The 21,533-nt window shown below is 40.3% G+C and overlaps 2 protein-coding genes across 5 annotated transcripts in view; both read right to left on the reverse strand.

Moving 5' to 3' along the window:
* The window catches only part of vps50 (VPS50 EARP/GARPII complex subunit), an 85,040-nt gene extending 84,061 nt beyond the window's left edge, over nt 1-979 (reverse strand). Inside the window, exon 1 of one of the 4 annotated variants that reach the window (XR_009786076.1) lies at nt 764-979. Coding sequence is in view for 2 of the 4 variants with exons in the window: in XM_061759680.1 (XP_061615664.1) it covers nt 764-796 (33 nt within the window). In the remaining 2 variants the exon portion in view is untranslated. Of the gene's footprint in view, nt 1-664 lie in introns of all 4 variants that reach the window. The other 3 variants (XM_061759680.1, XM_061759682.1, XM_061759681.1) reach the window with 3 other exon arrangements.
* A 377-nt stretch (nt 980-1,356) lies between these two features.
* hepacam2 (HEPACAM family member 2) lies at nt 1,357-12,335 on the reverse strand. The gene is made up of 9 exons (XM_061760891.1): nt 12,173-12,335; nt 8,215-8,574; nt 7,845-8,132; nt 7,126-7,419; nt 6,260-6,385; nt 6,124-6,145; nt 6,003-6,037; nt 4,384-4,457; nt 1,357-4,301 (listed from the first exon to the last, which is right to left on the reverse strand). Exons 1-9 carry the CDS (start codon nt 12,228-12,230, stop codon nt 4,191-4,193), a joined length of 1,368 nt encoding a protein of 455 aa, XP_061616875.1. The 5' UTR covers nt 12,231-12,335; the 3' UTR covers nt 1,357-4,190.
* Nucleotides 12,336-21,533: the final 9,198 nt, after the last annotated feature.

Raw genomic sequence — 21,533 nt, forward strand, 5'->3', positions numbered from 1 at the left:
TTGTTTTGAAAACCAGCAAACGACAGCTCGAAAAACTATAAATAAATCGGGACACTCGTATCTCAAAGTACCACTGCATCTGTTAGTGATATGTATTTCTATTATTTCTGTGGTACTTAAAAGCTGGGGGGGGAAACTTACTCGAGAAAAAAAAAAACTGTCTTAAGGCTTGTTTGGTATCAGCAGAAATACAGCTAATCCCAGAAGGGGAAAACAGCGACAACAAAAAAATCAATTGTGCAATTGAGATCAAATAAATCAGAATATTTTGTGGAAATGTTAAGGCCTTATTGCCTGGCCGCTGGCCCAAAAAGAAAATTCAACATGAAATGTAATTTTATTAAGTCTCTGGTCGGGTTCGCTTCTCATCAACAACAAATTCCACAACAAAAACGCCAGTGACCAATTGTTCTGCTGTATTCTAGGTGCAGTAAATAACACAATTAATCAGAATCATCTTTGCTTCCCAAGTATGTCAAAAACAAGGAATTTGTCTCGTGTGCTTTTGGCAATGTACTGTTATAGCCTATTATGAATCAGTTAATACGAACGTACAGCAACTTCCGTAAATTAAGATTTTTCCGTACATCTAAGATTTGTTTTAATTACTTAAAAGTGCTCCTACTCCTGCTAAATGTGCACTATGATTGGCTACTCAATTCACCTGTCAAAGTAGCAACTTAGCCATCGTGTTAGCAAGTCCTCCAGCTGTGCCTGCGACAAATGCCAAGCAGGTCAATTTACGTAGATTCACTTCACTTACCTGCCGGGCCATGAGAGACTTGATTTTCTGCATCGTATCACTATAATGTGTCCAATGAGCATATAAATCCAGATCGTTACAACTATGTTGTCATGTTAGCGATGAAACACCTCCATCAATACGATAGGGAAGCCATAGTTGCAGGTCACGTGACCATGTGATCCAGGAAGTGGCTTGCAGGACACGTTCCAAAGCATCGTGGGAAATGAAGTTTTTTTAATTGATATTATGATAAATTGCATGGCTATCTCAAGTCACATTCCCATCAGACCAAAAAGATAATACCAAGGCTGAACCACACTTCTCTATTGATGCAATAATCCACAATACTTGTTTTTGTTGTGTATTTATTAGTTGACCCGAATATTTACTCAGTTAAAAAGATCAAATAGGTATGTGTTTTACAAGTGAAACGGCTATGGCGCGTAGAGACTTCAGTTGGTAAAACTAACAAAATATCACAAAAAAGAAAGTCCACTCAGATACTTTGACGGATTGTGATGTTCAAAACTATACATTTCTATTTTTTTTTAAAGTGCTGAATAAATTATTAATAATAATAATAATAAAAATAATAATAAATACAAGCTTCCAACAGCAGTAAAAGAGGAATTTAATAAAATGCTGTATCTCAATATTGATGATTTTGTGAAAACAGTATTGATAACTCTGTAATACAAGATGAATGTGATGCTTTATCACAGCATAGAGATTATAATTTTTTTATCATTTGTCATTTCAGATTTTTTTCTTCTGTCATTAAATATGTCAGCACAAAGAAGTAGTGGTTAGCACGTCAGCCTGCAGTTTTGAGGTTCGGTGTTCAAATCCTCCCCCTGTGGAATTTCATGAGCTCCCTGCCCTTGCCTGGGTTTTCTACGGGAACTGCCTTTCGTGCAAATGTCCCAGTTCCCAGCCACCCAAAGCTCAAATAAAAAATTTGAGGGTTGTGTCAGGAAGGGCATCTGCAGTGACCAATGGTCGAAAGTCACAACAACAACAACTTTGGCTACCTCCTACATTCCAAAAACATCCATCTTAGGTTATGAAGACTCTAATTTGTCCATCCATCCATCCATTTTCTGAGCCGCTTCTCCTCACTAGGGTCGCGGGCGTGCTGGAGCCTATCCCAGCTGTCATCGGCCAGGAGGCGGGGTACACCCTGAACTGGTTGCCAGCCAATCGCAGGGCACATTGAAACAAACAACCATTCGCACTCACAGTCATGCCTACGGGCAATTTAGTGTCTCCAATTAATGCATGTTTTTGGGATGTGGGAGGAAACCGGAGTGCCCGGAGAAAACCCACGCAGGCACAGGGAGAACATGCAAACTCCACACAGGCGGGGCCGGGGATTGAACCCGGGTCCTCAGAACTGTGAGGCTGACGCTCTAACCAGTCGTCCACTGTGCCGCCTCTAATTTGTCCATAGGTGTAAATGTGCAGAGCCACTCTTGAGAACTACTGTAAACTTTTTAATTTAAAGTCCCTGTAAAGCGAAAATAAATAAGTCTTCAAATTTTGACACTAAAGAAAAGAGTGTTGTTAATAACCCTGCCAAATTTGAATGATTAAAAAAATCGCCAAGTATATAAAATGAGGCTATATCATTGTGAAAAATCAAGTTGACCTCTACGCTCACGGACGCTGAATGTGCTGAAACAACGCCCTGCTCATCAATCAATCAAATACCAGTACGTACTGCAACCTGGAAAAATGGATGGTACTTTGTCTAGCATCTTTCTAATTCTTACACATATCTAAAGTACATGTTTAAGCCACTAAAATAGATCAGTTTAAAGCCTGCCATAGCTGGAACATATCTGAGCAGGTCGTCTTGGGGTTTTTCAATGCCAAGACAACGAGGCCCTTTAAAGTGGCCACGCCATTCCGAAGCCCACATGCTGACTGTCAAGTCAGACTAAAAAATTAAAAAAAAAAATTCCCTCATCCTCGCTATTCTGCCTTTCTCTGTGTGACATGCCAACAACGATGTACTCTAAAGTGGCCATGTCACCGGACTATCCAAAGGGAAGGCGCATTTTCGGGTTGTAGGCATAGCTAGCTAGCTAACAGCACATCGCAATTGCACCAGATAACCGCTGATATGAACAAAATTGCTCGTTCTTTATGGACAGTGGCGGAGTGCTGACTCCTGTCGGATGCCGAAATGCATCATTGGGCCACGCCCAAAAAAATCAGGAAAACTAAAATGGTGGAAAACTGTTTAACGCTATATCCCAGCAATTAAATACTACATAGTACATAGTTCTCAGTCTTTGCACATTTTCGGCAATTATCTTCTAACATATTTAGAAACAAATCTCTGAATCCACTTCAGTGGGTCTCTAATGTTAACAGTATGATAGGTGCTAAGGCTCATTTTTACAGTCCACCTTAGACTTCAAGTATTTTTGTCTGGTTGTCTCATGTACTGTATACACCACCAACAAGCACTTCATTTTTCATCTTCTCATGACAAAGTGCCAGCGGAGGCAGGTGGAAGCCGCTCAGCATGCTGAAGCATCTGTCTGCTCCCACCTGTGTCTCACCATCACAGCAGGTACACAGCATACCAATGCATCACGTCTAGAACCAAGCACACTTGTCTGCAGAGATTGCAAGTCTTTCACAAGTGACATCTTTGCTGCCTCTTGATTTCAATGTGTCAGACTGAAAGTGCCTCATCTACTATTGGAATTTTGCAATTAATTCAATCATTTAAAAAAAAAAAAGCCAAATATTCATCTTTATTTGAAATAAAAACAACAAAGATGTAAATTCAAACTGTACTTTAATTTAAAAAACAATCATTTCCCTTATTCAGCATTCATCGTAATCCATGCAGACAAATGTTACATTGAAAGAAACAGGGTTAAGGATTTCAAATAGGAATCAATAGATCTGAAGGAAACAGAAATAGAATATTTTAAATGAATCTCAGTATAGTCTATGTACAGTATTTACAGTTTTTCATCACACTTTTTCATCAACATAAATTACAAAACTACTTAAAAAAAAACGCTCATCTGAGAAAACTCACAGTCTTTTGGAAACAACCTTAACTTATTTTTTATTATTTAAGAAAAAGGTATTAAATGTGGATATTGTTTCGTTGTCCGCAATTTTCCTCGTACACAGGTTTCCTGAAGAAAATGTAAGAAAATCCATGGAAGAATGCTTCATCTTAAATGGGTTAAAAAAAATTCTAATTACAATAAAATTACCATAATGAAATAAATTATCTGTCTTAGACTGTGGACCACAACAGTGTACAATAACATTGTGTACTCGCGCAGGTCTCCATCTGCTCTTGTGCAAACATTGAGTCACCAAAAGCAGTGCCTTGGGCTTTGACAAGAGTCTAAATACATACAAAAGAGGCTTTTTTATTTTAATTTTTTTTTAAAAGTTGAGGACTTAAAAGTCACTTCAACAAACTCTGCCCAGGGGTTTCAGGAACATGTCTGATCACATCGTAGATTGTGGTGTGCATATCCTGAACTGACTCCAGGCGGGCCAGAGATCTGCATGATGCCTGCAGGACAGTTGGGAGAAAAACATCAATTTAACAGCTCTAGTGGCTCAAAAATGTGTATTTGAACAAGACAAAAACATACCTGTGCGGATTCCATTTTTCCAGGTACAGAGACAAATTCATAGATACCAAAGTCTTCAGTTGCATCCTCATGGCCTGTTCATCAACAAATTCTCTTAGACCTTAAAGTGATAGCTTCACCTTGATTAAACCAGTCAAAGTGTAAAAATATGGAGTGTTTGTATCTTATATTAGACAGGAAAAGAGTTAGCGTGATAATAGTGATAATAGTTCCACTATTCATGGAAGACATTCTACAACAGGGGTCACCAACCTTTTGGAAACACAGAGCTACTTCTTGGTTACTGAATAATGTGAGGGGCTACCAGTTTGATACATCCATCCATCCATTTTCTGAGCCGCTTCTCCTCACGAGGGTCGCGGGCGTACTGGAGCCTATCCCAGCTATCATCGGGCAGGGGGCGGGGTACACCCTGAACTGGTCGCCAGCCAATCGCAGGGCACATACAAACAAACAACCATTCGCACTCACATTCACACCTACGGGCAATTTAGAGTTGTCAATTAACCTACCACGCATGTTTTTGGGATGTGGGAGGAAACCGGAGTGCCCGGAGAAAACCCACGCAGGCACGGGGCGAACATGCAAACTCCACACAGGCGGGGCCGGGGATTGAACCCCGGTCCTCAGAACTGTGAGGCAGACGCTCTAACCAGTCTCAATATTTATAAGCAATAATTTGTACTTGTCACAGTAGTTTTAATGCAACATATATTTTTTTTAATTTGATGTGAATATTTGTGTTAATAAGAAACTACTTTTACTCCGTTACATTGAGCCATATTTTTATGTCCACTTATTTAGTATTTTTTTCATGTTCCATTTTATTTTGTCAGAGAGACTTGCGACACATGACTCCGTTTCGCCAATCCAACATAACTACTCGTGACGTTTGACTATATTTGACTAATCAGACGGAGCCAGGTGACAGCACACAGTCTCTGCACCATGGCGCTGTACAGAAGCAAAGTTTTCAAAGTGATTAATTTGTGTAAAACACGTCATAAAACTATAATTACCTTACAAATAGAGTGAGGATAAGTAGTATATAAAATTGATGGATGGACTAGGAAAAAGAACAGCTATGTCATGCGCTGTTATCAGTGTCTTCCTAAAATTGTTGACATTTCCATCAAGAAATCCACTTTAAATTTGAGTAAACGTTGCGGGTTATAGTAACAGTAGTCTTACTTGAGTACAATTTTTGGCTACTTATGTGGTCCTTGGGGGTGACCTGGTGCTCGCAGGCACCATGTTGGTGGCCCCTGTTTTACAAGATGATGAAGTGCGATTCATTAGAAGAAGGTCTGTGATGTCAAAGGGCATTAATGTTGTACAACATCTGTGTTGTAGTTACTACTGACTGAGGTTGGGGGGGGGGGGGGGGGTTAGTTCTTCCACACCAAACTCTTCCAAGCAAGTCTTTTTGAACTTTGCTTTGTGCACAGGGAAACAAACGGTCATGCTGGAACATGAGCTTCCCCAAAGTGATCCCACAAAGTTGGGACCATCGACTTATCCAAAATGAAGATGTGGAAACTAAGGAGTATCATCTTTGGCTATGTTTCATGTACAGGGAAGACTAATATGCACGTGTACCAAAGAGTTTTACGTCTTACCTGATCGATGCGGTCGTTTCTGATCAGAGATGGGTCTGGCAAAAAAAAAAGTTAGTCAAAGATTATTCAGAATTTGCATTTGAAACACATTTTTCTTTAATTGGTTTGCATTTGTTCTTACCTGTTATAAATTCTCATGAGCACTGAGGATAAGATGGAAAAAGGGAAATGGAAAAATATATGTGAGGAAGCAGTAAAGAAAATGTACCATGATGTGTCAAATACGAGTATGACAGTAGCATATAAGACCATCTAACCTCTCTTTGGGTGACAGGCTTTCCTAAAAAAGACAAGTAGCATGCCGCCGATGATGAGCAAAGAGCACACAGTAATAACAGCCAGCGGAGAAACAGCATTATAATCTTGGGTGTGCTTCTCTTTTCCTGCAAAGAAACACAGGAGGGATGTATTTTTATTAAGATTTATATTTGGGCGGCAGGGGTTCATCTGTAAGGAATTGAGCTTTGGAACTAGATGGACAATGTTGGAGTCCCGCTGCTAATTAAAAAAAATAAATGGTGCTCTTCACATGGCACTGGCCCATAAACCCTTATAGCGGGTTCACTCTGACATGCATGTCTCATCGCTTGCCTGAATGTGTATGATCTTCCCGCTGCGGGATTATAATCATCATGAGAAATTAAAAAATGTAATCAAAATCTTGATAGTTTGTCATTGTGAGTTGTTGATGTAAAACAAACATAAAAATAATAAAGTCTGGAGTTAAACCCTAACCAGTAATCAACAGGAGCCATCGCTGAGCCTTTTCTCTACATCACCAAGACAACATATCTACGTTCCATTCTGCACGCAGAATCCTGACATGCTATAAAACCTAGTCAACAAATACAACAGCTGTTATGCTCTGTTTACTTTCCCACACACTGAACTTTAATACAGACTCCAGCCAGAGAAACCTAGCAGCAGAGATAAAAACGCACTGTTCATGTTTCATGGTAGTCATAATCAGGTTTCAGTTCCTTGCTGAGCACAGAATCGGTAGTACTACACCTAGTAAAACCTCATCTGATTTGGGCGTGATGTGCGTAAATGTACAGTATGTTTATCTCGCACGATTCCCTGAAACACCCCACGCTTTTGCTTTGTGCCATTTTCCACCCACCTGTTCCCAGGCTGGCCACCACCAGGGTAAACTGGGTCTCGTCTTGCTTTTGTGTCACATTGTTGAAGGCGCGGCACAGGTAGTCCTCAGCCTGGGCCAGTCTATAGGAGAGAACCTCCAACCGCGGGCCCACGGTGATCGTCGTGTTGCGCCCCTTGGAGATCCACACGTAGCTGTTGGCGGGGTTGGAATCGGCCTGGCAGTCAAAGAAGACCAGTTCTCCAGGGTTGATGGTGAACACCTCCCCTGTGCGAAGGCCTTGGTCGGAGTTCACCTCCAAGTTGTACGGGCCATCTGCGGAGGACAGAAGTTGGTCAGGGAAAACAAAACCAATCTATCTATCTACAGTATAGACAAACAACCATTCACACTCACATTCACACCCGTGAACAATTGAGTCTTTGATTAACCTAAAATGGCAACACAAACACGGGGAAAATATATACCTGTAACCTCCACAGAGGATGGCTGGAGCCAGGATTGTTACCCGAACATTAGAACTGTGAGGCAGACGTGTTAACCACTAGTTCAGCGTGCTGCCCCCTATCACTACCCTTTCAAATGTAAATCCGAGCTCAGCTGAATTACTTGGTCATGTAGCTGCTTTGGTACATTCCAATTTGTTAAAAAGAGCATTAGACTGTGCTATGCAGTATTTACACTTCTCAGAAAAATGTAAGGATCTCCGTCCATTGTGATTCAGGAGAATGTCCACTCACAGTAAACAGTGAGCTCCACGGCCCTCCTGCATCTCTCCTGGCTGACGGGGTTGCTAGCCACACAGCGGTAGCTTCCCTTGTCCTCCTTTTTCACAGGACTGATCAGCAGCGTGGATTTGTCTTTGGAAAAGTGATATCTGTCACTGAGACCCACAAGTACATTGTCTCTGAACCACTGAAAAACAACCCTTGTTCCTCTCTCCACTGTACATGTCCATGTAACATTGGCCTTGTCCTCAACTACTGCAAAAGATGGGCTCTTCTCAATAACTGGTGTGGACACAGGAACTAAGGAACAAATACAAAGGTGTGCATTTAGAGGTTGCTACAATACGTTACATGAATCGATGCATCAAACAAGTGTACTCACCATCCACAGTGACACGCACTGTCCTCTCTTCTTTGAAAACCTGCCCTGAGTTGTTAAGAAACTCTATGTTGAGGTTGAGGTGATAATCTCCCTCATCACGCTGGTTTAATCTCCGTATCAGCAAGGACATATTTGGCTCTTTAAAAAAGATGTGGTTGCGGTACATCATGTCAGTGATGGAGGACTGGTTGGTAAATGTCACCAGCGTGGTCCTGATGCCACTCGTCGTGGTGTGGGACCACGTTCCCTGGATCTCTGCCTCGTCCAGCTGGAAGTACATCTCAACAGGCAGGCGTAGGGATTTTCCCTCGATGCCATGGCGGATTGAAGAAGGAACATTAATGAATTTTGCACTGATCTCTGAAAGGGGAGCAAAGAGGATATACATGAATAGATATCACTTTTTACATTTTACCATAAACATTTTCTAAACCGGTCACATATTTTGAACAAGCATATTCTAAATGGGGAATGTAGTCTGTTTGTTTATTGGAGTGTAGCAATAATCCACATTAGCATTTCCAGATTAACAGTAGAGAAAAGAGCACCATTAAAACAGCTGTGCCAACAATTAGTTCCGCACGACTGTACACCACTTCTCTAATAGCGTCAATCAAAATCGAACATTATCACCTCTGTAGAGGTAGAATTTGCGATTCAGATCTCTTGATGTCACTGAATTGTGCAGAAATGCTTAAAGATACTGTAATGTCAAGGGAGTGTAACTTATTTATGGGGCACAGTATAATACCCAAAAAAGGCTTGGTCTCGGAGGTTATTTGGAATGCATCCTTTTCTCCAAGTTGTCCAGATCCTCAAACTGTAATGAGTTAATATTGACACAGCTCACTGTTCCCATTGTTGTCTGACAAGGACAAGACCTGTCTTTCAACCTAACGCCACACAAAACAAACATGCCGACTGTCTAAAGTCACTGGATAACTGTTGATCTGTGGCACCTCGCTGTCTGCTGTTGAAGGTAGTTGCCAGGGAAGCTTGTCGGCAGGTAACAGATGGTCAACACAATGCTGAACAACACATCAAGAACTGATGTTTCTAACCGTGCTTATGTTGTGAGTTCCGCACAATATATACGACTTGAATATTAGGTCTGTTGTTTGGTTTTTTTGTTCTTCATTTCATTACATAAGCACCATTCATATTTCATCTGAACTGGCTCGTGTCTTTTGGTAGAAAACTCTTGACAAATTCTAATTGCTTTTTACGCACATTTTTCGTCTCGTAAGGTGAAAAAGTGGAGTGAAGTAGTTTTCTTTTTTTTTTTTTTGGATGCCAGGATGAGCCAAGAAGCAAGCAGCATTTGAGGGGGCGGTGATACTGTGAGGCACTAACTTGCAAAGAGACGTTCACTGTTTGCTCACATTATCTTCGAACTGTCCTTTTCTCTGTTCTCATTTTACTCAAAAGTAAAAAAAAATATATATATATATATTTTAATGTGAATCTGCTCCAACGAAATTGCGTGTTGTTAATTCTATACAAAGATATTTAGTTGATCTTCCATTAAATACCATAACTGTAGTAAACTAATAACTATTTTTTATGTTAACTAGCTACACACAATTGTATTTACTTACACGTGTTTACTTGAAGTGTTTTAACCTGCACTGTGTGTGTGTGTGTGTGTGTGTGTGTGTGTGTGTGTGTGTGCGTATGTCACTATAAAGTATATCACTATAATAAGTGCCTTTGGTGTCCTTATCAAAATCATTCAGTCATCATGAGATGTCGCAGAATAATGAAATTCTGTGGTCTTCTAAGTGGCCAAACATTTGCACACATACCAGTAGAATGATCAGTCTCTTAAAAAATGGTTTCCTTCATTTTATAACATTATTGTTTCATTGGATGCATATGATTTTGGCAAGTCCCACACACTGCTCTGCTGGCTACAATGTGTGTAATATGGGGTTAAATGATACTAAATCGAAAAATAATTTATATGGCTTTATTGCACAAGTCATAAAACTAGGCATTTTGATCACGCATATCATGTATGTTCTATTTTCATATTTGTATTGAACATTTTGCATGTGTCCCTCAAATTACTGTCCACGCTGTCATTATGAGGTAACTGTCCCCAATAAGAAACCCTCTGATGTTTTCAGTGACATTACACATCACTTTGTCTTCCTAAAATGAGGCTGAAACAAGATGGTTGCAGAATAAATATTTACACTTGTGTTTCATAATTTACCATGCCACGTTCTAATTTAAAACAATTTTCCCATTGGAAACAGTCGTTCCAAATTTCCAGGTCATCACAAATCCTTTATTGACTGTACAGACATTGTTTTAAGTAAACCGGAGTACCCGGACAAAACCCACGCAGTCACGGGCAGAATATGCAAACTCCACATAGGAAGGCTGTAGCCCGGATTTGAACCCGTATAAGCTCATAAATGTGAGGTGGATGTCTTAACCAGTCACTCATCCTGTCGCCTTAGAAGGGGTAATCATCAATAATTAATCAATATTCAAACATGTTTCATCCAGACCTGATCCAGATGGCAGGAATTTCCACTTAATGTGGAAAATTCTATTTGCATGTTCATCTGATCTTGTTTACAAATCTAATCAGATCTGGTTGGTGTGCTTATAGTGAGGCGCAACAGCTAGAATTAGGTCAAGTTTAGGTAGGTAGAGATCCAAGGTGCATTCTGGATCCAAGAGAACAAAATGCAAAAAAAATTGTGCTGTTCTGAAATTTGAATTTAACTTTAACAACTTCATTTTTGTAATCCCTCACTTAAGCAATGTCCTGCAGTAACTAACACATAAATTAAATATGGTGTAAAATGTTTTACCCCACGCCCCCATACCGCCGCCTCCATCCTTTCTGACCAAACGCTGCTTCCTCCTGTGTTCCTCAATGTTTCCATGTTGCTTATCACAATGGCTTAACTCACTACTGGCCGTTATGTACTAAATAATAGATGCAGCACCCACACCCCTGCAACACGTTCCGCTCTCCCAGGCCTGCAGGCGAGTTTCTGTGTGTGTTCTCGTGTTGGTGCGTGCGTTGTCAAAAGCAGGCGTGTGCCTTCGTTTACACCAGCTGGGACACACTGAAAAGACAAAATGAGGAGAAGTGTGGCGAGCCCGCTGCTTAACTGTTGTCCCCAAACAAAGTGGTCATTGTTGTGGTCATACGCTGCTGCAGTGATGGTGGAGATTGTACCACACACACACACACACACACACACATACACTTTCAAGATAATAAGAGGCACAGATGCACTTTCAAACAATTACAAGTGAAGGCCCATACATACACACACCTGCCTCTTATCACCCTCACAACCATGTAAGTTGTTTGGATACTAAATAAAGTCACCCGATGCGTGTCAAAACGCAAGTGTAATACCAAGCTAAGCCCCCGTTTGAGGTAAGACAAACACATCTCCTTAAGGATGTAGCTGTTGTCCCAAACTTTAAATTAGGGGACAATCCACTTTTTTAGATGCTGTGTTTGTGTAAAGTTTAAAATGAGTCACCGTGTGTTTGTGATGCTCACTTCTTGTTTCCACGGACTTTCATAGCTGGCGACAGTCAAAAGACAAAGTTACACTGTGAGGATTATGGAAAGCATGTGTAAATAAAGTATATATAGGCCACACAATTTAACTAAAAACATATTTTAATGTAATCTGTATAGTTTAGACTATAACATCCCTCTTCGTAAATAAAGCTGGATTCCTTTGTGAGTGAGTTTCTGCTCTGTATGTATTTTGATTTTAAGCCAAACATTTTTTTCCAATTTCAGTATCAAGACGGCATCTCAGATGTGCATACTTAGTAAAGACAAAGTCCTCACTTAACATTTTGTCACCCAAAACAAACAACAAAACCTCTTTAGTTCGCCTTGCTCTTGCCAACCCAACACATTGCTTAGAACGCTGATACACAATCACATCATCCCAACAGCAGCGCTCACCTGTTAGGAGGACCAGAAGCGAGCAAACGTAAAGTGCCATTCTCCCTGTGGCCTCCATGGCATCTTATCCTCTTGGGACTTATAAGGAATGAGAGATGAACGAAGGAGGCGGTGGAACGGTGATAGAGGGAGGAGAAAAGTGTGACTGGTTGTGGTGACTACATTTGCCAGGGAAATGAGAGGAGCTAGTTTCAGCGGCAAGGCCCCTCCCATGTGACATCAGGTGGGTGAAGAAGAAGACGTCCACCTGGCTGAGTCACAGGACAGTATGGTCCTCACATGCACATAGTCCTGAGGCTGAGGGTTTCATTTCATAAGAGAAACTGAGACATGAACATGTAAACGAATAGTTTTGACACCAGAATGGAAGTGGAATGTTTACGCTATAACACCACCTGTCTACTTCAACCCTGCAGAAATAAAAAAAGAAAAAGGGCAGACAGACGGCAAACCTTGAAGTGCTAAAATTTGGTTTTGTGACATAGTAAAAAGTGGTCACGCTGTTATACAACGTATACGTATGATTTTGTAAATGGCAAAACCGATACTGCGGTGCCCCATTGTTAACGTCACTGACCTTGAAGTTGCCCTCAAGGTACAGACCCTCATCAAGCTGAAAGAGATATGTGGCTTGACAACATTTTTTTTTATTTTTTTTTTATATAGTTTTCACCCCCCACACCCCCAGGAAGTGAAAAATAACAAAACAGTGAAAGATAAGAAGAGAAAGAGCTGTACAATATTTGACGGGTCACATGGCCATTGAATATGTGATGAAACTTGGCACAGACCTAATGAATTAACCCATTGTTGGCAGTGTAAATGAACGCCTCATTTGGTGATGGCACCATGGAGAGAAAATGAACAATCAGGCGTGAAGATTTATGTAACACACACACACTCACACACAGAAATGAATACTAATAATATGTTGCAAATAGGAGATACAACAATCCATCCATTCATCCATTTTCCATACCGCTTATCCTCACTATCCGCTGACTCTGAGTGAGAGGCGGGGACCATCCTTAACTGGTCGCCAGCCATTCACAGAGATACAGTAATGTTTACAGTAATGTAAGGTGTTGTTGACAGCCAAATTCTTCTGATTTAAAAACAAATTTCCCATTGGCAACAATTGTTGCAGTTTTCCAGGCCATCATAAGTCATTTATCGACTGGTACAGACATTGTTTTAAGTAACATTTTGACATTCTTAAAGTCCCTGTAAAGTGAAAATGTATATTTAAGAGTCAAAAATGTTAAATTTGAATCATGAAAGAAATCGACAAGTATGTCAACTGAGCCTTTAAAAGCTTGAGAAAAAAAAATCCAGCCAGTCTCGGTGCTCTCAAATTCTGTGTCCGCATGTCGACTGAATGCGCAGAAACCACGCCCTACTTGACAGTCAATCAAATACCACTACTATAACCTGGAAAAATGGATGCTACTTCAGCTGATATCTTTATTATGCCTACATGAATACCTAACTACATGTTTGAGCTGCAGAAATATCCACTTAAAAGTTCTGATGGCTCTGGTCATCGTGGGCCTATTCCGTGCACGCTAAAGTGGCTACACCAGCCTGAAGCCCTGGTCACACGCTGTTGGTCAAGTCAGACCGCCCCCCCCCCCCCCCCCCCCTTCCTCCTCGCACTTCTGCCGTTCTCTGCATGATGTCTGTGCACTCATGGCCGACAACGAGGCGCTCTAAAGTGGCCACACCAGAGCTAAGTCCCAGTCGACATGCTGGCTGTCAAGTGATGCATTTCTGGAGTGTAGGCACAGCGGATAACCACTGATGCGAAGGAAGGCACTCAATTTCTAGTATAATACGGAGGGTCCACTAATGCCGGGGCCCAAGTGTGGCCTGCTTTAGCCACACCCAAAATATCTGTAAATCTGTAAATCTGAAATGGTGAATGGTGACTACTCTTTGCACATAATTTTCAGCAATGAGCTTCAAGCATGTATAATGTATTAATAACAAATGTGTGAATTCAAGTTGAAGGGTCTTTAACAATCATAAAGAAAAGTCAACCATTGTATAATAAAACTAAATAAAGTAAAACTATTAATCCTTAGAAGTTGTATTTCAGACACGTAATGGACCTGGAACATGAAGTTGTTTGCACCTACTGGTGTTTTAAAAGTAGTGAATAAATAGTTTAGTATTGTGACATAGCAACAGCTTGGTAAAACTGATTTGTGTATGCAACTGATATAACAATAATGTCTCGCATATTCTCAGTTCACTATTCACAGTCACCCATTCCTGTTTTTTTGTTTTTTTTTCCTGTGGAACCAGATATTATCTGAGAAACTCACCTCTTTGCAGTTTTTAAGCTCTTTCTATAACACCTTGAGCTGCCATTAGATGTCGCCAAGCCTGAAAAGTAATTTGTGTCTAGGACGTATGTTCAAGTGATACAGCTCGACTGAGAGAGAAGCTTTGTATGTTGCGGAGAAACTAAGTTTAGCCTAATTGGATAATGGAAGTTACAAAGAGTAACTTTCACCGCATATGCTTGTACATGTGCACTTTTTGCATTTTTATTTTTTTTTATAACCAAATCATCTACAAAACATTTATTTTTAAGCTTAAAGTTTTAAGGTGGTTGAGAATTATATTCAACTTTTTTTGGGATCATCTTTTGCGGTATATTTACAGTTTCAATTATTAATATAGGCAGACAAAATTAGGATGGGACTGGGAGCATCAATTACTTGCGATTCCCTCTTCACAAGAGGGCTCGTTCCCTATCACCTACAAATAGTGAGGGATTACTATAAATTAATTTTATAGCTCAAATTGTACTGAGCAGTCAGTAAGTGCTGTACTTTACAAGGTTTTCAGAGAATTTTTTTGTTTTGTTTTGTTTTTTTTTTTTTTTACTGCGAGTTGCAATTTAACCAATAGATGGAGTCATTGCATCATCTCCATCGTGTGCAAAGATCCACCAAGTCATCATTGCAGCGCTTCACTGTGAAGTTTATTCTACACTCTTTAGACTAAGCTAACTATTTCTGTGGCATTGCATGCTTCATCCGCACCACTTCCCAACCCAACTGGTTTGTGAGGCAAACTGAAGTAATGTTTTTTTGGGGGTTTTTTTCATATTCTGACTTAAGTGTTTACTGCTCTGAATGGGTTCAACATCCAGTTTGATACAGTAACAGCTTGGAAAATAAACATCATTTATCATTTAATCATTTTCTGATCTTGTGACGCGTTGAAACTAGATATAACTGCTTCAAGGCAAGTTGTGGACAATGCCTGCTTGCTTTATTTCGCACCATGTGACTGTAAAAAAAAAACTTCCACCATCTATTCTTGAGGTTTCTTTATTATTTGTCATTCTCTGAAGCTAATTTTAAGATATTTGGAATATGCATGCTTCAAGTCAGGAGTGATGTGTATATTTGAGTGCCTACATGATCTTGTTGACTATTAAACAGCTGAAGATCCGTAATAAGCAACAACTACTACAATATGCACCCACTATACACTATCTGTGAATGTGTGTTTAGTTCTTATTCAGCAAGAAGAAATGATATCGCGGAACACACATGAAACCTAATGCTGTGACCTTTTGACTTGGTGAGTGATAGTCTAAGAAGCTGAATCCATCCCATCATATGGTCACCGCAGCCTTTAAATAATCACATTTTTTTATTTCAGTATTGTGCATTGGAATACTTTATAAATCACCCTTAACTGAGGACTCTTTTAATTAACTATGACAGAAATAACCACTCAATTGTTTTGTCATCAATACACTCAAATTGATTACCACGCAAACACAACTCTTGCGCATTTTATCAGCTATAAGACAACGTGACCTAACATGAGTGCTCTCCAACAACCAGGGCGCAAGAGCTGAGTCACACACGTACGACACAACCTCAAATGGGGGCCCTCTTGCTGCCCTTGCAAATGTCACTTTTTCCATTTTCAGCCTCCCAGTCCACAGCTCTACTTGACTGCACTGCAAGCATCGTGCTTTTCATCTTCATTCTCATCATCCTGTCATGTCCTTATGAACTTGTGGGACAATGTTTTCTTTGACGTACGTGAATGGCACATTTAATTCCCTCAGTCTTTTGACTTTCACCAAGGAGGAAGCACTACCTGTTTATTAAAGAGACTTGTAAAAAGAGCCAAACCAATTTCCACAACTTTATGTGGTGGTAGTGGTGGTGCTTGGCCCAAGGAAGGACCTGTTACATAAGGTCAAGTTATCCACTATTTCCCATCGCATAATTTACAGTATCAGCAGTGTGTTGGACTTGTGGCTAGCTTGTCTCCCTCACACTTCTTTTGAGGTTCGATTGTAATTGATGAATCGACTTTGACTCAACTTTTACTCCATTGTAGTCAACTACAAAAAAAAAAACCAAAAAAACTTTAGTCGCTCAACTCCTCGCAGCTAAAAACCTTTTCTGTTTTGTTGATCCTTCTTCTCTATTCCTGCTCACTGGACGCTTTGACCTCCATCTGCAGGCACTCAGAGCAGACACAGCACAGCAGCCCACATCAAGGCCACACTATTGGCACGATATGCGCCACTGTGATACAGGCTCACATACCTCTTTCTCTCTCTGACAAGTGGTATATAGAAGATCAATGCTGCTGTATATTTTTTACAAATGGACTTTGATTCTGTCTGAAAGGACGAACACATTTACAAACACCTTCACAGGCACTCTATCATTTACTCTTCAATTGAAAACTTGAAGTGAGTACATGCACCAGTGCCTTTGAGGTTCTTGATGAACGGAAGTCATGCTTCTGATTACAACTTGAAATGCTTTTTGGCTTTCCTTGCGCAAATGTCACCCTCTAACTGAAAGAGAGAGAGAGATTTAACAGAAGTAGCTAGGCAGCAAAGAAAAGGGGTGGGGATGTTTGCATGGCATGTGAGTGATTTGATTGGATAGCAACGTTCCATTCACACGCGAAAATGTATAACAGAAGGAAACTGGGAATGCTGAATGCACATTCAGTGCACATGCAGTGCGTGGGTGTATGCATGTACATGCTATGCACTTAAGTTTGCACAGGAATGACACTTTGTTCACCATTGAACCTTTGTATCCCTTTCAGAGGAACCGGCTTATTTGCTTACATGAACTGAGGGCCGAACAGGAACTAAACTTCATTCATAATAATCTGCAAGTTTGAAGTGTGTGTCAATATGCAGTGTATGTCAAAATTTTGAAAAATGCAAATATGTTACTTATTTTCACTTCTTCTTTGAATACAAACTTCATTGTGTGTTCGTGTGCATGTGACACTGTCTGGTGGAAGGAGCCTCACCCTTTTAACGCATTCCATTATCTAGCGCCCACGCACTCACCATGTGACCTGCAGTCAATGACAGGAAGTAAGCCAATGTCAAATCCTGCTGTCTGTAACCCAGATCCTCTTCTCTCATTGACTGCCATCAAACACGCACTTGACAATATACAGTAAATCTAAAGCTATGCTTATACGATAAGAATAATTGTCTATAAAATCCAAGTTACTGAATGTGACTCTTAACAGTAGTTGGCACTGATCAAATGTATTTGTGTTGACGTTCACACTCTTTAGCTGGACATTTCTAGGAAGAAAGTGCAAAAACAAATGTTCTCACATAGATTTAGTGTAACACTCACTCTCTTATTGTGCAAAATGTGGAGCAAATGAAGAAACATCAAAGCCTTTAATTATGAAATTTGTCAACTCCAGACGGGATGGTGTAGAATATCTTAGTTAACATTTACCATGGCCATAGAAATGAAAGTGAACATTTATTCCATCACTGCATGCACTCTTTAATTTCCCTGTAGAGTGCGAAACGCAAAATGCCTTTCAAATCCAACACACACATCTCTGAAAAATGTGATGTTTACCTCAGTGCAAATGCCACAAACTCAACTGGTGTCTGAGGGCATGTGTTTGTGTGGCTGGTTGCACGTGCATGCATAAAGACTTGAATGGACACAGCCACCTCTATGTTCGCTCCTGCAATAAACTGGCTGCTAAGACACACTGCCATCCAAGGCTGAAAGTCAGTACTCCCTTTGCTCAGGTCTGTGCTTGTTCTTTATGCTTCACCCCATCGTAAAGCACGGGATAAGGGAAAACAACACTGTACTTGCACCTATTAGAGGTAAAAGGGTGCATTAATCTCACTTGACCAGCTTCAAGTAAAGCACAACCAGCTTGCATGCTTTTCGAATGACTATGAAAGTTAGACACACAGAAAACATGTTTAAAATAACTACATCGCCCATTTTGCCAGTCATGGAACATGCTAAAGTTTTTCATCGCTCAACATGAACCTCTGGGAGCTTGTGTGCATACAGTATACTGAAGGACAAGTGCACACGGTATTCAGCGTACGCTCATTGCTCAACAACCTTGTTTCTAAAGCCTATCATCACATTTGAAGGACTGCCCACATGTGTCTTAGTGGTTCCTACCAGCATATTGTTCAGATAGCAGATACCATAGTTCCTGCAAGAAAAGAGGAGATGTGTGGATAAGGAGATCTCACTGCAATATCATACGACTGAGGTATTCCTTGTTTTCAATGTGAAAGCCACAAGCATCTGATGTAATCAGTGAGAGGTGCGAGGTAAATAAAACATGCTCTGTTGACCTTTTGGTTGGTCCACTATGAAAAACGGTGGCTACAATAGATGAATTTAAAACAGTTCCGAAATGTCTTAATAATGCCTGTGACATGCTTTTGTCAAAATCCACACCCTATTTTTTTGTCATGTTGAAATCAGCCTGTTTTTAAGGAACAGCCTTGTCTCATTAATCTGAGTCAGCCCGCACCATACCACATGTAGGCCTATACAACCAATTCAAAAGTAAATTCCCCATATGACATTTCAGAATGGTTGTAAATAATAGGTGCCGGGGTACTTCCAGGTGAGTGAGAAGCAAGTTACTGCCACTGACTTGAACTGAAATGATGACAAAAACTTGTTGCGTTTGGGGTTGCGCCAACAGGTATTCCCAAAAGGTTTAGGGTTGTGGTTTTTGTTGTTTTTTTCCAATTCCCTCCCATATCTAAAGAAATCTTTTTGTGAGAAGGATAAGGCTAATGGACGTTGTAAATAATTCCACAGAGAAGATCACAAGACGGTCTGATGGAGTAGTAGCCACTTCTAAAGGGACAGACTGGGAACAAAACAGCCACCATTAGGTTTTTGGAAGACATTTTCTTGCAGGTACAGTATGTATAAAATGTTTGATCGGGTTGTCTTTGACTAATTTACCAAAACATAATGGTTAGCTTGCTGGTAGACTAGAGTGTGTTATCCTTTTCACCTTCAAAATAGCATTTGTCAGCAACAGAAAACTCAAGACATCATAGCCTTCTTAGTTGGATAACAGGGAAATAGACCATCTACTATAGCTTAATTGAATGTAAGTCAAACAGCATCAGTCACCATGAGAACCACTCAATGGTAGGCTAGACCCCATTACAAATTATGATAGCATGCTTTAAGCTATATCTACCATGACCAAGGTCCCTCAGTGATCATATTAACGGCATCTGAATTTCCAGCACATTTATTTTTTAATCAACTTATCTGTTAACATGTAAATTACGGCCGCCATTGGGTTGCCCTTTTCAAGCAGTTTCACACTTTACACATTCAAATACGGTGGTAGAGAACAAGGCTAAACTCACCATTCAAGCCATTTACCCTGTTTTCTCAATCGCTCTACCTTGGTCAAATGACATGGAAGTCATCACTTGCACACAGAAATGTTCACACATTTTCCCATATTGAGTGCTGCAATGCAAAGACACGAATAGGAATTTTACATCAATGCGTTCATTAATAACAAGTCAAATCTTATCTATATCTTCTACTTGTCCCTTCATTGTTTACCAGCTGGTGATTGCAGGTGATTACACAAGCACACAGTGAGGAGCAGCTGTCACTTAAACAGACGAATAGAATTCAGTGGCCCAGATGCATTGAAGTGGATCAGGCAGAGGAAGGACAGCTGGACCCGAAGGGACAATAGCACTCTCAGTTAATCATTAATACGCTTAATGAACAGCAGCTAGGCCCTGGAGGCTCTTTTGCCAGTCCTTCCAGAATATTCTGCCTGGAACAGGAGGATGCCAGCCAGCAGCCTCATCTTATTAAACCAACACTTGTTGATTGAGTTAATGGGGATGCAGGAGATTTAGACTCCTGAGTAATGAATGACATGAGCTCTGCACATTTCATTCTTTTTTTTCATGCTTAGCAAAAACCTAAACACTCATTTAACATCTGCTCTTTGTATTCAACTGGAGAGGATGTAATTATCATTTATTCCTGGGGTAAAACAGTTCACATTGTTCACTTAGACAGGATCCTGGGTTTGTTTAAATAATCAAAGACACACACCAACCACAACTTTAGACACACTTCCATACATACGACCACAGTGTACCTCAGTGGACATCTGGATTTTCTCAGTCATTTGGACTGAAGCATATTTAGCGTGAGTTTGCTCTAAATTAGTAAATCAAAGTTTCATTCACCCATTAAAAAACAAAGAAATCTCTCCAAAGTCAATGAGATCATTGTTATAAAGAAAATCAGTGCATACACATTATGAATCCAATGAATCTTGGGAGGACACTCCTGTATATTATCAGCTTTGATTGATACTGTTAAAGAAGTTTTAGTTCCATAATAATTTTTATTGTTGTAGTTTGCAGAGATCGGTTCAGGGTGTACCCCGCCCCTCGCCCAAAGATCGCTGGGATAGGCTCCAGCACACCCGTGACCCTTGTGAGGATAAAGCGGTACAGAAAATGGATGGATGGATAGTTTGCAGAGGTTACTGAAAGAATATTTTGGTGACTTTATTTAGCAACATCCAAGTGGTAAATGGCATTGGATCTCTTTGGATTGTACAGATGTCCCTAATCAAATGGCTAGTGTGTGTTTGTAGACATTTCTAACACGGTTACCAAGTGGTAAGACCAGAAGGATTTTGGATTACTACATGGGTTACCATGGTGATGGAGCCTGTTGAAGAGTAAAGCACTTAATTGACACCGCCACACTGTCCCCCAAACGCTGCTTTACTGTCATGAAATCCTGTCTTTTGACCTTAAGCAGATTTTCTAACCATGGAAAAGAGAGTAAATGTTAATGCCATATTCTCCCATCAGATTTCTTTGAACTACCATGCCACAATGATTTCACCTAATGAAGCTGAACCTAAAACCTGGCCAACCTGATTTATATTTGATAATTGGTTGATATCATATTCCACTCCCTTGGATGATATCATTTAACCAGAAGAGCCAGTTTTTTAGAAGAGGGAAGTAAAGTCTTATATTGTA

Source organism: Phyllopteryx taeniolatus, chromosome 21 (assembly GCF_024500385.1).
Source record: "Phyllopteryx taeniolatus isolate TA_2022b chromosome 21, UOR_Ptae_1.2, whole genome shotgun sequence".
NCBI lineage: Eukaryota > Metazoa > Chordata > Actinopteri > Syngnathiformes > Syngnathidae > Phyllopteryx > Phyllopteryx taeniolatus.

Coding starts and splice junctions, on each gene's coding strand:
- hepacam2 (XM_061760891.1), bottom strand. CDS start 12,230: ATGGAGGCCACAGGGAGAATGGCACTTTACGTTTGCTCGCTTCTGGTC. Junction 8,133..8,214: donor AGTGCGTGTCACTGTGGATG/GTGAGTACACTT, acceptor TTTGTTCCTTAG/TTCCTGTGTCCACACCAGTT. Junction 4,458..6,002: donor GAAACGACCGCATCGATCAG/GTAAGACGTAAA, acceptor GTTGATGAACAG/GCCATGAGGATGCAACTGAA.